This window comes from Lepisma saccharinum, chromosome 2, assembly GCF_977018435.1.
Source record: "Lepisma saccharinum chromosome 2, izLepSacc3.1, whole genome shotgun sequence".
Lineage (NCBI taxonomy): Eukaryota > Metazoa > Arthropoda > Insecta > Zygentoma > Lepismatidae > Lepisma > Lepisma saccharinum.
The window spans coordinates 7,561,459-7,580,371 of NC_139230.1; the positions used below are offsets into that span (position 1 = coordinate 7,561,459).

An 18,913-nucleotide genomic window follows, 5' to 3' on the forward strand; every position below is an offset into this window, starting at 1 on the left:
AGATATTCGTAGGATTTCGGGGAGGGGGCTCCACCCCCCACCCCGAGCCGCCCTCCTTGGCTACGTGCCTGTGTAGAACAACATTCACATGTGAAACGTTAAGGATGTCGAGAGTTGGAATTACTCAGCAGAGAAATGTCTGACTTTCCTCTCAACGTTTGTGTGCAGGGGCTTATCGTAGGGATACTCAGAACAGGCACCGCAGGTTGTTTTCATGCGTTTCTTTTTCTGTCTACTCCAACAACGGGTAATTTTTATACTAGATATTCAAAGTTCATTTTGAGGTTTTTTTATGCACAGATAAGCTAATCGAGACTGTGCCTAGAGTTTAAAATGGGATTCGAACCACTATGTGCCTTCTCCACGGGGTAGCAAACCCGGAACCCCTTGATTACGTTACCACTTTGCTATCGGGGAGTCCCAATATATTGATAGTTCACTCCATCCGCAAACACTAATGGGAACAGTTCGATGAGGGTTAGAGTCCAGGATCTCCTGACTATCAGGTTTTTCTCTAACTACCATAAGGAAAACATTTCTGAGTCCTCTGCCTGTTGATAAGTAATTCCCCCTGCATTGCACGCTAATTTCACATCATCCATTGCCTCCTTTTAACTATACTTATTCTATCACTACATTTCGAGGGAGCACGTCTTCTCTCGTCTTCAAGACATTTATTTTTGCCGGTGGTGAGGATCGAACGTACGACAGACCTGTGATTTTACTGTTTGTTGAATACTTTTTCCGTTACTGTACATCATAGAAGGCAAATGCCATCGTCACTTATCCAGTTCCTTTTTTATATCAATTCGAATGAGTCTTAACCTTGCTCCAATGAGATAAGCATTCTGATAATGAAGTGGAAAATAGCTTAGGTAACAGTGTGATTGCAATTCATTCTTCTTTAAGTGCTTCGGGGAATATTTTGGTGAGAAAGTACGACATGTTTTGCTTGCGGGTGTAGATTGTATAACACAAGAAGTCCAAAGTTCAGGCAGGTACATGGTATTGTTTTCCAAGGATTGTTTCTTGCTAGTTTATATTACTCTTGTTTTAAGCGTAAAATTTATGTGCCTCCATTTCATGTGTAGAATGGATTAGGTTAATGAGAGTGCAAATTTCACTTTCAAGAAAGAGACAATGACGGTAAAAGTTAAAACGTCTAACGGTAGTATTTTTAAAAGCTTTTGTGTTTAGAATTCCGGTTGTACTTTCGGTTTCTTCTAGAGTTAAAATTTAAAATACTGATATTTCCTCAAAGCTAGTGGGACTACCTCCATGGCGGATAAACGTTATAAGTTCCGGGTTCGAATCCCGGGCTGGCATGGGTGTTCTTTGTTAGTATCCCTTCATCAATTTCATAAGATTACCGTATCACTCATCCTCATCGTCGAGATTAACCAAAAGTTGCAGAAGAACGACACAAAATAACAAATATAAAATCAAAGCTTGTGGTTCTTCGTTAGAATTTTTATCAGTCCGAAACGAAGAAATCAACAATTGAAGATTTAGATGTACTTAATTTTAACGTAACATTTTTGGTCCATTTACTCTACAGCGGTAGAAGCGCATAATGGTTCGGATCCAACTTTAAACTGGAGGTTTAGTCCTGATTAGCCTATCTGTGCATAAAGTGGACTAAAAGAACTCAAATTCAACTTCTGAGTGTGCAGCTACAAAATAACTTACTTACGCGCCTCTAAATCAGTTTTTAAAATCTGTATATTATCATTGGTTCCTTTAGATACTCTTAGACTGCTGTTCATTTTAACGAGTTTGATTTCCGAAAGCGTGTCAGAAATTCGGCGTTGAGCCTGCATCATGAAGATAACAGAGTTGGTCCTTGACCTCACGTCAAGCAACACCAGGCTTGGCAGTCTTCATACGAAGAAGCAGAGTTGTTTTACCATACGAGTTCTGCAGAGAATAAACTGAATTGCTATGCCAGTTTAAGATCAGTCTATTTCGAAATCGTGGGTGCAATATAAGCAAGATTCTTATTAACGAAAATGTACAGACGGTATCAAATAAAATGTACTTCCCTTTTCCTACCAACTCAGAAGCGAGTTGGAAACTCTGCATTGCTCCTGTATAGATAAGAAAGTGGGGGAGGGCAGTAGCAGACAAGGCCAGCACGCAAACTTGTGTCCAGCAAGCTTTTTGTTGGAGTCTTGGCAGTTTGTAGAAGGATTTTGTGTTCCTTCCCCCCTCCCCTCTCCTCTCTCTTCCAGGGTGCGACGATTATGCGTAGAAATATACACTTTATTTGAAGATGGTAATAATAATAATAACCCGTGGCGCAACAGTCCGTGAGGGCCAGGTCCTACCTACCGACTGCCGGCCTCACTTCCACCTGCCGAGGTGGGAATTATGGGGTGACGTGTGGTCAGCAAGACAAGTCTTCAGTCGTTGTAGGTTTCCGTGACCGCGTCACGCTATTCATTTGTAGCTCCCCAATTTCCTCACGACGGTGGATGGCCACCGGTCCCATACACAAGACCAGGTGTCCCGGGTTTGAATCCCGGCCTGGGCATGGATGTTTCCGAGTGTCCATTCATCAATTTCATTATATCATCACTCTTCCCCATCTTCGCAAATTAGCCAAAAGTGGCACAAAAAGCTAAGTGAAATAAAAGCAAATCAATCAATCAATTGTTAGGGCAGAACCATATATCACACAATACAGGTGAAATTGTTGTTGGTTGACGTGAATTTTTAATATGCCTAAACTCTTAAAATACTCTAATATCAGGTTTTCTGTTGCAATTATTATTTCAATTTTGAGGGCCTTCATGACTGAGTTCTTTGCATACTGCTCTATGAAACCGGAGATCCTATGTTCTATTGATTGATGATTTGCTTTATTTTAATTCGCTTCTGGTGCCACTTTTGGCTAAACGCGACGATGAGGATGGTCGATTAAATGATGAAATTAATGAAGCGACACTCACAATGAACACCGAATGAACACAATGCCAAGGCCGGTCATTAAGCAAGCAACCACTCTACCACGGAGGCCGGAATCCTTTTTAATGTATAGGAAAAATCGTTCTTTGTCATCGAATTAAGAACAGTTAATATGCGTCACCTCGGAGTTATTATATTTTAAATTTCGAACAATCAATTGAGATTTATTCTTAACCATTCCACCTACATCAAGACTTCCACACAATAAGATCAATTACACTAAGGACAACAGCGTTAGAATCTATGCTTTAAGGAATGATTAAGCACACGATGATGACGGAAAATAATTCACATGATTATAGTGATGCATTACATCAGTGAAACATCAATTTTAAGTCATGGTGATAAATTGAAAAACGCAGGGACACAATAACCGATTGACTTATTTATTTTATTTCGCTTTTCTTCCACTTTTGGGTAATGAAAGGTGTGTTATGATGAAAGTTGTGAAAGGACAACTACAAACGTAGATGGATGGGACACAATCCAAACCCCACAGACCATTATACTGACCTTATGTCTAGACGCCAGATCCTCGTTAGTGTGCAAAATGCACTCCATGGTCACAACGACGTAAGCATTCGTAGAATTGATTTCTATATTTTGTTTTTATTATTATTATTATTTCAAAAAAGCCAAACTATTGCGCATTATGTGATATGCTCATTACTTCTCAGGAACACTCGCGGCCTTCAGCCAGTTTTATCCTTAAACAAAATTGCGGGTTAGGATGTTAACAGACACTTCCAAGACAATATCCAAAGAATACTGTCACAAACGCGAAATGTAAAACATTTTTATTTTCTCGTTTCTACTACATCCCTGGGGAGTAAAAACGGCTGGAGCGTGATGCTGATCATTGACCTCCAAAATGGCCGAACTCGAGAATATGCGGCGCCCTACTGCCACATCCCCTAAATGTGCCTTCATGGCACGGTTCTACTCGTATACGGACGACGAACTTTACCTTACCTTTACTACTACTAACTACTTATGCCATGAATTTTTGTATATTTGATCCTTCATTATGTCTCCATTGCTAACCTGGTTCATACCCAGTCACAACAGCAATTAGTCAATGCAATAAAATACGTCAAACTTAAAAATGAAACAGGTGTCGGCGCGCGCACACACACACGCACACGAATACACACACAAACACAAGGAGGGAGAGAGAGAGAGAGAGAGAGAGAGAGAGAGAGAGAGAGAGAGAGAGAGAGAGAGAGAGAGAGAGAGAGAGAGAGAGAGAGGCGGGGGGATAGGAACACAAAATCCTTCCACAAACTGCCAAGACTCCAACAGAAAACTTGCTGGACACAAGTTTGCGTGCTGGCCTTGTCTGCTACTGCCCTCCCCCACTTTCTTATCTATACAGGAGCAATGCAGAGTTTCCAACTCGCTTCTGAGTTGGTAGGAAAAGGGAAGTACATTTCATTTGATCCCGTCTGTACTTCCTCTCCATTTCCAACTATGCAACGTTTTGATTGAGAGTCTCGTTTTAGGACGTGTCCTGATTATTATAATAGCGTTCTCGTCTTGATTTGCGAACTTTATTTATTATTGTTGTTATTATTTTACTTTTAGAAACTAACAAAAAATATACAGGGTGGTCCATAACTGTTTTTTTTAAAGTCCACTTTATGCACAGAAAGGTTAAATCGGGACTAGACCTGCAGATTTAAATGGGATCCGAACCACTATGTGCCTCCACCGGGTATCGAACCCGGGACCCCTTGATTACAAGGTGATAGCGTTACCATGCTATCCTGATCTCTATATATCCCAACTAACTGCTGTGTATTTCCAGGTTGCTAATAATTATGGAGAACGCCGTGCCATGCCATAATTGAAGAAAAAATACTTTTTGCTTGCGTTGTACTTTTGGCCTAATATTCTGTCATAAAAATTCTAATATGCCTGTCAGCAAATATGGCGCCGTATTGCATGCAGCAGTCTTCACATCAAAGGGGAGGTAGCGTGAGCCGCATACATCCGAGTCACGCTGTCTCCAACTGAGAAATTGGGTAATGGCAGAATGAAGATAGGGTACAGAGTGTTGCATAGCAAGTATTGATTCGCGAATCATCTATTTCGTGCCTGCATTTGAATCGAAGTCCTGATCCACTGTCCTGTAAAACAGTTCCGACCTATTCGATGCAGGAAGATGATCATGACACAGGACTGTGACGTTTTAAAGTGACATGCAAGGCTTTGTCGGGCTTGTTTGACTTTACCAGAATGTGCATTTCGATCATCAACCAAAAGACTTGAATTGTCCAATGTTACGAACAGCATATATATTTTGATTCTCCACGAAAAAGGTAAAGTAAAATGCTTTTCATGTCACGTACACAAACGCACACACATGAACGCACGCAATAGTTTTTTTGTTTGTTTTATTTAGAACTTATTCTACATCGATTGTTTGGTTTATTTAACGTCGCATTTCTACCCCTTTTGGCTAGTCGCGATGGTTGTGAGTGGTGATGAGATGAAATGGATGAAGGGACAATCTCTAACACATACCGACGACAGGGTATGGGCCTTATAATTATACTTGCTGCGAGTCCAGACGCCAGAGCCTCGCTGGCCTGCAATATTGCAGTTGTCACGGTATACTACCAGTGAGGTGCCCAGCATTTGCGACCTTTTTTTAGTTGTCGGTCCTCGTTTTGCCATCTTTTCTGCCTTTGACGTTCTTTTTTAGGAACACTGAACCAAAGGTGGGATATGACCCCCACCAATCCCCCCCCCTTGGGCACGCCACTGTGTACTACGTGAAACTGAGGTAGACGTTTTGGTGCTTTCGGCGAAGGTCACCCCCTACACCCCAGAACGTATTCCAGACTGCACGCACGACTCGTATTATCAGTCCGAAAGCTTTGGGATCGAGCCCAGGCATGGTTGATATTAAAGTGTATATGTGAATTGATTGATTGAGTTAGTGTTTTAAGTCCACTTTATGCACAGTCAGGCTAATCGGGACTGGACCTACAGTTTAAAGTGGGATCCGAACCACTATAAGCCTCCACCGGGTATCGAATCTGAGACCCCTTGATTACAAGGCGACGACGCTACCACTGCGCCATCGAGGAGTCCCGTGTATATGTAGAGGATTTGCATGTAAAATCATGGACAGTGTAGATACGCCCATATTAATATAACAAAATGTTCACAAAACTGTAGTAAACTACAACGGTTTCGGTGAATTGTTTACATTTATTTCTATACAGTCACGGACAGTTCTAGGTTGTAGTGATCCCTTTGAAAGTCAATGGGATTGTTTACAACCCAGACGTCAGTGATGTACAGTCACGGACAGTTCTGGATTGTAACGAATCCATTGATTTTCAATGGAATTGTTACAACCCAGCAGTGTCCGTGACTGTACAATGCGCACAAGCACTTAAGTGTGCGGATGTATCTGGTTAACTTTAACAAGTAGTGCATACACGGGGAATTTCGTAAGGCGAATATGACCGTAAATCATTCTTTACTTTCTTCTTATACTCTCTCTCTCTCTCTCTCGGGTCTGTGGAGCAAGGCTGCGCATAAAAGAAGGGGAGAAAGCGAGTTGACGGAGCAAAACAGTGCGCGCTGCTGCAAACTGCTGGTAACTTCACTCACTTCCCCTCTCACGAACTAATTGGTCGAATCCTCCCGAGTCACCACTTGCATAGACACTTGCTTTCGTTCGCTCGCTCCAGAGATTGCCGGGACAGAGTGTAGTAGCAGTGTTATCATCATCTCTTCATGTATCCGGCGTTCTTCTTTATATATTTTTCTTAGGATTTACGCACCAAATGAGGTTATAACTAGTGTTGGGCGATATACCGTCCAAGCGATGTATCGCGATATTGAAAAGAATATCATCCAGGCGATATCAACTAGACGATATATCGTAAAGATATTTTGGCGATATATATCGTGTCGGCGATATGTCGTCACGATATTTGGCGATATATATCGTGTTGGCGATATTTTAGCGATATATATCGTGAAGACTGTGTATCACCGATGTCACGATACGGAAAAAATATAGTATCGTATCGTCTGTGACGATATATCGCGATATCAAATTTCCGATATCGTCCATCCCTAGTTGTAACCCCACGCTGGGCATGTCATCAGTAGTAAATGTTGCGAATTGTGTTTTATTTTGCAAGCTGTACATTTCATTTTAACACTTGCTCTTTTGTACAGTACCAGCGCTACGCCAGGAGGTGCGGACAGCTCCCTAGCTGCCAGCTCCCCTCCCCTTTAGCAAACAAAAACTAGATAAAATAAATTTTCTTTTAGCCAAAACATTAATTCTTGTGTAGTATTTAAGGATATATTTTACGTGTCTTCCCCCCTTTCCCAGAAAATATTCGCGCTCTCGTCTTGTCGCCTACTCCTTAATTTTCAGGCGCTTTCGTAGAATTTTATTTTATTTTCTTCCGTTGACCCTTGATTAAAAGGGCATGGAACACTTTCCCCCATAAATAAACACATGCGGATATACGAGTGTATGTTACTATACCATATTTTGATTGCACCATAGTTACGGTAAGGGGCTTGACCACGTATAATATGATTGGACCAAATAGCTTAAGTGCTGACGCATCTAAAATTTTAAATTTCAATCAATCAAGCACAATGGTGATAGACTACAAAAGAAATAATTTACACAAACTTGTCCAAGAGGATGGAATAATGATAATCGATACGAAGAAGGTAGCACGAAATCACTGACCAAGAACTACAGACCCTAAGCGCATGGCCTTGAAATTAGGCGGGTGGCAGAAATTCGCGCTGTTGCCACGTCGGAGCACAACCCTGTGTGTTCGAAGGTTTAAGAGAATGAAAGATCTCGTTGTAGAGTTGGTCTTTGTAATCCATGTGATACAAACTGACAGTATTTGCTCGAAAGGTCAGGGATGACAAGAGTGCCCCAGAGAGAGGTCGGTCTGACGCTCGAACTAGGCAACGCAGCCCGGTTGACGTTGCCACACAGTGCGCGGGAACCAGCGACTTTTGTCCCGCTCTCGCTTTGCTTTTCCCATATGTGACACCAGCGCAATTCTGCCCAGCCGTCAATTTTCATGGCGTGCGTTTATTTATGTGTGGTGGGTGGAGCGGAATTGTCTAAAGTGTTGTGGTAATTGCTGGCTTTATGTACACTCGCCTCGCAGTTGACTTCTTAATAGAGGGGCTCCCGTGGTTAACGCTCTCGCCTACATTCTGCCTTGGGCGCCACGGAAACACCTTGAAACAGTAAAGGCACCGTGAAACGAAAAAGTTAAGGAACCCCTGGCCAAGGGCGCCGACTTTCCAAAATTTCTGTGGGTGCATATCAATGGCGGATAGATCTGTAATTATCAAGTATTGTATACTTTAAACAACTTACATGCACAATGATTGCAAGAGGCAATGATATTATCAACACGTTACTAAAAGAAAATACCACATTCATACAAATTAAAATGAAAAAATCTTCATAAATGCAAATAATTTTAATTGTATTGCAGAATGAACTATGCAAGGATTTTGTTGTGAACAGAAACTACAAAATGACTAACTTTATGTACCAAATAATAATAATAATAATAATAATAATCATGACATGTTAACTTTCAATATAAAACACATTCCTTCTTACGTCATTTGCACTTCTGAATTTGTTTGCAATTTTGGTAATGTCAATATTTTTAGTCATTTCTTTATGAACATGCAAAATTGCCAAATCATTCAATATTATTTGGGTCATTGTTGACCGCAAAATCGTTTCCAATCGTCTAAGTGCTGAAAATGACCGCTCAGAGGTACACCCAACGGCGAAAGAAACAGTATGCAAATTGTCCACCACCATTTTAATTCGGTCTGTATTACACATTGTGATGACAATGGATTGAAATAATGACGTCAATAAGCAGAGAACAATGCCTGCTTCGAACCAACATAGTTTCATTTCTTAAAACAACGCAGGATGTAGAATAAAAAAGTAATTAAAATAGCGGTGGACAATTTGCCTACCATTATCTTTGCTGTTGACTGTACAAGAAGTAACAGGTATAGTTAAAATCACCCGTACAAACTCACAAATTCTGTGATCATTTCACGCATGGGACCACTGTTTTCTCTACTTGAAATATTTGTAATGTCTGACAAGTTGGCCACTTCTTCTTTGTTCGTTCTGCACACATCTAGAAACATGTCCCTGTCCAATGTTAGCTTGTCTTTATCAAAGTCTGTCCCATCTCAATGTTTTAATTGCTTATTATTTTTTGATAATGGCAAGTGAGAAATATTTATTTTATTTTGTTTTTATCAAACTAAAAATCTTGTGGGTGCGGCGCACCCACAAGATTATTTATGTGGGTGCTCGAGCCCCGGAGCACCCACGTAGTCGGCGCGCATGCCCCTGGCACATGTTGTTTTCTATGAATTCAAAATTTGAATGTATGTAACCTTCACCAAAAGACTAAACTATTCATTTTTTATTTTTGTATTGCAGGTAGAAGATGGGAATATTAAATAAAAGAAAGTGCCGCTGGAGATGGAAATTTTGGAAAAAAATATTCTTCATATTAATTGTCATCCCTCTTGCGATTCTATTGCTTCTATCAATTATAGTTTTAATTCGAGCAGCTACTATAAGAGAAAAGCCTGGGTTATCGAGTACTCTCCTAGATCTTAACACTGAAGATAAAATTGAAGATGGGAAACAATACAAGCGAGCTGAAACTCTTGCAGGATCATTGAAAATTAATTCAGTTTCTTATGATGTTGACAATCAAGAGACTGGACCTCTGCTCCAAATGCATAAATATCTGGAAACTAGTAAGTGGAATTTTATGTTTCAATGTGTGCATTCTTGTCATGTATTTCCATTTTTCTGCTCTTCTTCTTAGGCAAGTTATTTAGTTGTCATAAGAGTCCTGTAATATTTATCTTTCACATACAGTTGAATAGGGTGTATAAGTAGAAGTAAAGGAAGATGGAGTTATGAGTCCAGCTATGCGTTTCCAAAGCTGGTGGTTAGGCAAGTGTGGACTCAAAGAATCCAGTTTTGAAAATGCATTCTATGGAAACTTCAACTTGCAAAATACCACCCCCTAATCATCTTTGAAAGGTCACGAGCTGCCACTGGATAAAATGATGGAATGTGTAATCCCTGACGCCTCCTCTTCCTTTCAATACAAGAATTGATAGATTGATTGAGTTGGTGTTTTAAGTCCACTTTATGCACAGTAAAGCTAATCGAGACTGGACCTACAATATAAAGTGGGATCCGAACCACTATGTGCCACTAACAGGTATTGAACCCAGGAACCCTTGATTACAAGGCGATGATGCTACCACTGCGCCATTGGGGAGGCCCATTCAATACAAGGGGTGAGAAGAGGAATATCTTTTCTGCGTAGTAGAAGCTAGTTACACAACCTTTTGACAGGATAGTTAATTTGGTCAACCCAATTTAAATGCTTCATTCCAATCCCACATTCTATTAACAATTCTACAAAATAAATATAAATATCACAGTCGTCTAACAACATTAAACAACAAAAATTTACATGATAATAGCAAGGAGTACAACCTCATGATATAGCAGTCAACCAGAGCAACCCTCTACAAGAATATTTCTCCCAATATATCACTTGTTACAGTCTGCTTCAATTTTCAAGGTTGGATAATATGTCATAAGAGTATGTGAATGTGTAAATAAGTCAAGCCATGCTAGAGTCTGGTACAAAATATGGCTGTAATGAGTACTATAACTCAGCATAGAACCCATCCAAGCAATACGACCCACAATAAACAAAATAAGTTTGACCTATTTAAATAATAATTGAAATATTAACTAAAAGGAAACAACAATGAAATTTAAGGCAAATCACTACCAGGCCATGGAGGCCTAAAAAAAATACACAGAGTTACAATATACTCAGCCTGTATTGGACAGTATTCATCCAATTCCAAGTCAGCAAGGTTATGCCAATGTCTAGCCAATGGCAAAGTTTACTTTAGTCACATGATAATACCATCCACAGGTCTACCTGATATCATTACATAAGCCATACTGCAGTATATGTTTATAAATGGATGAAAATATTGCCATAAAGGATTAAACAAGGATACCCTATCTTCACTTCACCAAAACACATGGTAATTGAAAATGAACAAGAATATGAAGATAATATACATACCTCTAACCAGAGGCAGCCGGCAGCTACTATGAGGGGTAGTGCCAACGTGATCAAGAAATCGAGAAAAAAAAACCTCCGCAATGCCATTCTCCCACCCCCTCCTTGTGGTTGTGCCAGTGGCCAAGATGTTTACCTTAATTTATGCTCCTTTGGTAACATGGAAAACAGTATGTGTAATAAGTAACAACTCACTAATCCAATTAATTTTCACTCACTAACCTATCTTTTATACACTACACTTCCTAAAAACACAACAATTACAAGAGGAAGGAAAAACAAATCCTCTCACTTTCTCCTCCCCCATGCACACATATTCCAACTTTACATCGAAAATATCCTAGACATTTGTTGTAAAAGAAATGTCAAAGGAAACTCGCATGACCAAAGGATTTTTTACTTTATAAAAAATATATAAGTCTGGATGGCCCTTCGGACACATCTATCTTATATCCAAATGTTCATTTAACTTTGGATAAATACTAACTAAACTAACTAACTCTCTAGCCTTCTTAAACCCGAAGGTTCATGGCTGCAGCAACACAGGCCTTCCATCTGTCCCTACCCTGAGCAAGATATATATACTCTTTTCCATCCCTACTGATTTCCTTTAGGTCCATCTCAACGTTATCCCTCCATCTTCGTTTTGGCCTTCCTACAGGTCTCTTACCATCAGGTTTCCCAACAGGAATCCTGTAAACTCCTCTTTCCTCTCTCATTCATGCCACATGGCCTGCCCACCTAAGTCTTCTTGATTTAATCATTCTAATAATATCTGGACATGAATACAAATTATGTAGTTCTAAATTATGTAATCTTCTCCACTCACCTGTCTCCTCATCCCTTTTAGGTCCAAATATTTTCCTAAGGATCTTATTTTCAAATACTCTCAATTTATGTTCCTCTTTCAATGTAAGGGACCAAGTTTCGCATCCATATAATAATACAGGCAAAATTACTGTTTTGTATATTTTAACTTTTAGTTTCTTAGATATTAAACGAGAAGACAAAAGTTTATGAAGAGAAAAGTAACATGCATTTCCTGAATTAAGCCTGCTTTTTATTTCCTCTTTAATATCATTTTCATTTGTTAGTATTATTCCTAAGTTCTTGAATTTGGAAACTGGTTCAAACGAGTTGTTATCAATAATTAGATTTTGATTATTACCTAACACTTGGTTTCGGCCTGTAAGCATATACTCTATGTGATCAAAAGTATCCGGACACACTGCGAAACGTGTGTTTATCATAGAGGGCGACACAGTACTGCCATCTAAGGCATGGAACACATAGTCAGCGAACTCAGTAGTCTGCAGACAGTGTGAAACACCAGTATGGGATGGTCTGAGGAACTCGCAGACTTTCAACGTGGTCAGTTGGTTGGGTGCAACTTGTGTAGGAAGTCTGTGTGTGTGATTTCCACCCTCCTAAACATCCCTCTGTCCACTGTTTCCAATGTTATAGTGAAGGGATGTGTATAACTCAAAAGCGTGCATACCAATCTCCCATGTTGTCCTCCAGAGACCATCGAGTGTTGAAGAGGGTCGTACAGCATTATCGTCAATCATCCATTGCCACCATCACACAGGAATTCTAAACTGCATCAGGATCTACTCCAAGCACCATTACGCAAGGTGCGGCAACTTGGTTTCCATGGCCGAGCAGCTGCCCATAAGTCAAACATCACACAGACAAATGCCAAACGCCTCCTCGTGTGGTGCAAGGAGCATCGAGACTGGACCATAGAACAGTGGAAAACGTTGTGTGGAGTAGGGATGGCCAGATCCGGATCCTGGCGGATCCGAAATCCGGATCCGGTTGGTTCCGGATCCTAAAATTTTTCGGATCCGGATCCGCGGATCCGGAATTTTCAGATCCGGATCCGGATCCGGTACTTTTGGATCCGGATCCAGAACTTTTCGGATCCGGATCCGTTTTGCCATCCCACATGCGCTTCTTTGGAAAGTAAGAATGTGCTTATAACATATTGTTACCCGCTAATATACACATATATATATATATATATATATATATATATAATATACATACATACGCACACACACACTATATATATATACATAGTGTGTGTGCGCGCGCGTGCGCGATTTGTAATTAATTAATACACTTACAAGTGGCCGCGGTGGCTCAGTCGGTAAAGCGTCTGACTACCATGCTCAAGGTCCCGGGTTCGATCCCCGGCCGGTTCAAGTCCGGGAACTTTTCTAACTATGGAAGCGGCCCCGGCGCCTACCCAGCGTCGAATAACATGGGTACCTGGGGGAAACCCTGGGGGGTAAAGGCGGTCAGGGGCGTGATGCTGATCACATCACCCCCACTCACGACCGGATCAAGAAAGTGTGGGGCGTTACCCCCACACCCCCTATACGCCTTCATGGCGTGGTGCTATGCACAGGGGAACACTTTACCTTTTTTTTCACCTTTACTTACAAGGGATGTCTAAGTCTCCCCCTCCGATTTGCATGAAACTTGACAGGTGTATAGAGGTCCCCCCTCAAATGTCAAGATGAGGAGAAATTGAAGTGGGGATCTGACCCCGAAACCACCCTAAATATGGCATAGGAAGAAACAGGGGGCATAGGGCTTCTCTATACACCTGTCAAATTTCATGGAAATCGGATGGGGACACAGGGGTCAGATGATCCCCACGTCAATTTGTCCTCATCTTGACATTTGAGACGGGTTTTGCCCCCTAAAAAAGTTTTTTAGCTGAAACAAAAAAACACGTATTTCTTCATTTGGGCCCGTTTATACACACACCTGCCAAGTATAATGGAAATTGGAGGGGGACACAGGGGTCAGATCCTCACTTCAATTTATCCTCATCTTGACATTTGAGGGGGTTTTGCCCCCTAAAACCGTTTTTTAGGTGAAACAAAAAAAACACGTATTTCTTTCTTTGGGCCCGTTTATACACACACCTGCCAAGTATCATGGAAATCGGAGGGGCACAGCGGTCAGATCCTCACTTCAATTTGTCCTCATCTTGACATTTGAGGGGGTTTTGCCCCCTAAAATCGTTTTTAGCTGAAACGAAAAGATACGTATTTCTTCCGTTGGGCCCCACTATACACCTGCCAAGTTTCATGGAAATCAGAGGGACACAGGGGCCAGATCCTCACTTCAATTTGTTTTCATCTTGACATTTGAGGGGGTCTTGCCCCCTAAAAACGTTTTTTAGGTGAAACAAAAAAAAACACGTATTTCTTTCTTTGGGCCCGTTTATACACACACCTGCCAAGTATCATGGAAATCGGAGGGGCACAGCGGTCAGATCCTCACTTCAATTTGTCCTCATCTTGACATTTGAGGGGGTTTTGCCCCCTAAAATCGTTTTTAGCTGAAACGAAAAGATACGTATTTCTTCCGTTGGGCCCCACTATACGCCTGCGAAGTTTCATGGAAATCGGAGGAGGACACTTAGATAACCTCCCTTGTTAGTCTTACACTTTGTAATTATATAACACTGCATATATTATAATGTTCTATTTTAATTTGTAAAACTGTAACTATAGAACAATTGTATAATTTTTGTATAACATTTCTATCTTGTTATATGTGTTAAAGGTTTCATTCTGGAATGGAATGTCTCACATTTATGTGTGTTTTCATTTCCAATACATTGGAATGAATACATATTCGTTTCAATGGCGTTTACAAAATCACCTCTGACATTTTATGTTAAACAAGTAAGATTTTTTTGTGCACGAGTGTGTTAGCCGATGCGTAGCAAAGTATTTTAGGAACAACACTTGAAAAAAATTCTTGTAGGACTAACTAATGAAAAATTTCTTTGTAATCGAAGATCATAATACCTTTTAAGGTGTGGTAATATTATAATGGGATTGAGATATGAAACTCTCTGATCCGGATCCGGAACTTTCGGATCCGGATCCAGATCCGAAACTTTCAGACCCGGATCCGGATCCGAAATTTTTGGATCCGGAAGTCTCGGATCCGGATCCAGATCCGAAACTTTCGGATCCGGATCCAGATCCGGAATTTTCGGATCCGGATCCAGATCCGTAACTTTTGGATCCGGATCCGAATGGATCCGGATTTTTCGGATCCGGATGCGTTTGGCCATCCCTAGTGTGGAGTGATGAATCACAGTACACAATGTGGCGATGCGATGGTAGGGTGTGGGTGTGGCGAATGCCTGGTGAACGACATCTACCAGCCTGTACAGTGCCGACAGTGAACTTCGGAGGTGACGGGGTTACAGTGTGGTCATGTTTCTCCTGGAGGGGGCTTGGCCACCTTGTTGCTTTACATGGCAATGCCACGGCACAAGCTTACATTGATATTTTAACAGCTTTCATGCTGCCTACCGTTGAAGACCAGTTCGGGGATGACCATTGTGTCTTTCAACACAGCCGAGCACCTGTCCATACTGCAGGGCTTGTGGGGGAGTGGTTTGACGACAACAACGTCCCACTAATGGACTGGCCTGTGCAGAGTCCCGATTTGAATCCCATAGAACATCTCTGGGATGTTTTGGAATGCTGACGTCATGCTAGACCACACCGATCCACATCAGTACCTCTTCTCATTTTGGTGCTCTGCAAGGAATGGGCTGCCATTCCTCAGGAAACCTTCCGGCACCTGATTGAAAGTACGCCTGTGAGAGTGAACGCTGTCATCAAGGCTAAGGGTGGGCCAACACCGTATTGACTGCCAGTCAGTGGCGGATTACCAAATAGGCCCACTAGGCACGTGCCTAGGGGCGGCAAATCTTTTTTCCAGAATATCAAGAATAATAAAAAGTGTCTTACGTACACAGTGACAATTTAGACCTATGAAACCAATGTTTCAAATCAACGGTTAGCAACACTTTCGCTTCATAGGAAAGAAACCTTGAAGTATCGGATTTGTGTGTTATCAAGAAATGTTTTGTCTGCTCTGCCTCCTTCAGGCACCAATCAATTTGTTTTCAACCCTTGTGGTGGCTTTTATCGCTTACAATACAATGCAAGCCGCCCAGCCTTTGTTGGTTTGTTTTTGTAAATACACACCCCTCGATCTTCCACTAAGCTTTTGTTAATGGCCAGGCAGGAAAGAAGACTGATTGCTTGAAACTCACACCTGTAACAATGCCAGTCTTAAAAAAAAATAAACACATAAACACTGCTGATAAGTGAGTGAGTGAGTGAGTGCAGCTTTCGCATGGACAGCAACTAGTTTTTGTCTTTTTCTTTTCTTTTATGCAGCAGACAGCATGAAGCGAACAAAGTTAAGTGGGGCGGCTTATCGTAAACGTGCAAACGCAAAGCGTGAAAGAGAAGCAACCTTACAGAAAAAGCTTGGTACAGTGGACACGTTTTTTAGGCGAAAGGAACAAGTGATTTCCGAAAGCAGTTCAAAAAGTGGAAGCGGCTACATCAAGTGAACTCTGTAAAATGCAAAATGTCGAAAATATTGTGGGTTTAGTGGAGGAAGAAAGTGCACCTTAGGTAGTGTCCCCTCAGTTCGTAGGAGTTCCTGATTGTGACAGTGAGAGTGCAAATTTTGTTAGTGACGATCGTGCCGAGTGGTGTCTGAATGAGTCTATAAATCACATTCTTCTAAGACATGGAATTAATCAGAATGCTGAAAACGATTTTTCTAAATCAAATCAATTTTTGCGGAATTATTTGGTATATTCGTGCATCACTGGTGCCGTTTATTGTGCATCATGCTGATTGTTCAAGGGCAAGACAAACATCGCAACTCACGGCATTTCAGACTGGAAAAACATTTCAAATATTCTAGCATCACACGAAAAGTGGCGAGTGCTGAATTTAATTTCTCAATACATTACATAATTTTAGGTATAGCACATACAGAAAATGAATTGTTTGTTATTGATTTTTATCCTTTGTTTTTTATTTCAGTATGTTCAGTAATTTTTGTATTAGCCTGTAAAAATACTGCAAATAAGTTACTACTTTTCTTTTGAGAAGGGCGCACATTAAGTTTGTGCCTAGGGGCGGTGAGGAAGCTTAATCCGCCACTGCTGCCAGTGTTCCCGATGGAGGGTTGCCCAAACTTGTACTTTATTTTTGGGTGGGTGTCCAGATACTTCTGATCACATAGAGTATTTAGTTTTCTCTTTGCTAACTTCCAAACCTCTCTCTTTAGCTGCTTTGAAAAATATTTTAGCATTATTCTTAATTATGTTTATATCATCCCTTAATAAGTCTACATCATCTGCATATGCTAACAACTGAGTCACACCATTTAATTTTAGTCCTTCGTTAGTTTCTTTTACCTTCCTAACAGCATATTCTAAGGCAAAATTAAAGAGCAATGGAGATAATGCATCTTCTTGTTTTAACCCATCATAAATTGTAAATTTGTCACACACATTAATACCCACACAAATTTTACTTTCTGTTTCACTGGTGCATACCTTTATCATATTGAGAAGCTTCTTAGGTATTCCAAACTCGACTAATATATTATATAATTTCTATCTTTTGACCGAATCATATGCTTTTTTGAAATCAATGAATAGCTGATGGACATTTTGATTATATTCCCACTTTTTCTCAAGTGTCTGTCTGATGTGAAAAAATTGATCTGTAGTTTATCTGTTACGTTTAAATCCACATTGATAATCACCTATAATTTCATTAGCATATGGGGTTAGTCTTGTTAAAAGAATGTTAGATAATATTTTATATGTTGTGGAGAGTAGAGAAATTCCACGGTAATTATTGCAGTTCATTTTATCACCTTTTTTAAACACAGGAACAATTATGGATTCTTTCCACTGTTGAGGGATTTTTTCTTTATTCCATATTAAACAAATTAATTTATGAATTTGACATATTAACGAATTTCCACCATATTTAATTAACTCAGCTGGTATTAAATACCAGGTGCTTTGTTATTACTTAGCCTTTTAATAGCATATTTAACTTCAGTCGAGTTAGGTTCTGGAACTAAAGGTTCTGCTGTGTGATCTTCATTTACTTCTGATTTATCTCCTACATGAACATTTAGGAGGTCATTATAGTAGTTCTTCCATCTATTTAAAATATCACTTGGATAAGCCAAAAAATCACAGTCTTTATCTTTTATCAAGTTTACTTTCTAAATTCATTTACACCTTTATATAAATCTTTGATATTTTTGTTTTTGCTGTTTATTTCAATTTCACTAATTTTGCTTTTCAAGTAAACCCCCAATATGAATGGGGGATGGTACCTGTCGTTGGTCAGCGGATCCCTCGGATCTAGCTGGGAGGATCACATAGTAGTCCACCAACCGTACTCCACTTCTGCCGATTGTGGGACGCTCATAGAGCCATGATACTACAGCTCTGTAAATCCCAACATAGCAAAATGTTGACCATTTCACTCTGTTGGTTGACTAACTGCAGTGAACAAACCACTGGGCGATGAGGTCGTCACATCCCTACGCCATTTAAAACTAAAATTATGAATGTTAATTAGCAATATTTTATAGTGTATCCTGCTCCTCCTTGTGTGATATCCACTTTTACAAATCCAGTCCCCTCCGAAAGAAAATCCTACGTATGCTAGCAGGGGCTGAGAATGCTTATACTTCAGAGACAGTAACATATTGAAAGACAGTAAATATGGAGCAGTAACTAGAAGGACCTTGGGAGTGAAATTTGAGTAAGGAGAGAATAAATATTTCCTTTGGAATGGCTTCAGGTCACTCCAGATCAGAAATGCCACGATGGAATTTATTGTGGTCGTGGACGTTTTGACCTTTGCCTCCCCAGCATCTAC

General features: G+C 40.4%; 2 protein-coding genes across 7 annotated transcripts in view; one reads left to right on the plus strand and one right to left on the minus strand.

Annotated features, from left to right (window-relative positions):
* The window catches only part of eIF2D (eukaryotic translation initiation factor 2D), a 135,390-nt gene that overhangs the window by 56,099 nt on the left and 60,378 nt on the right, over nucleotides 1-18,913 (minus strand). The window lies entirely within an intron of this gene.
* LOC145983899 (N-fatty-acyl-amino acid synthase/hydrolase PM20D1-like) overlaps nucleotides 1-18,913 on the plus strand; it is a 53,211-nt gene that overhangs the window by 13,848 nt on the left and 20,450 nt on the right. For 3 of the 6 annotated variants that reach the window (XM_083117004.1, XM_083117005.1, XM_083117007.1), the window contains exon 2: nucleotides 9,464-9,789. In XM_083117004.1, the coding sequence (XP_082973130.1) occupies nucleotides 9,471-9,789 (319 nt within the window). In that variant the 5' untranslated portion in view covers nucleotides 9,464-9,470. Of the gene's footprint in view, nucleotides 1-870; nucleotides 999-5,122; nucleotides 5,289-9,463; nucleotides 9,790-18,913 lie in introns of those variants that run through there. The other 3 variants (XM_083117006.1, XM_083117009.1, XM_083117008.1) reach the window with 3 other exon arrangements.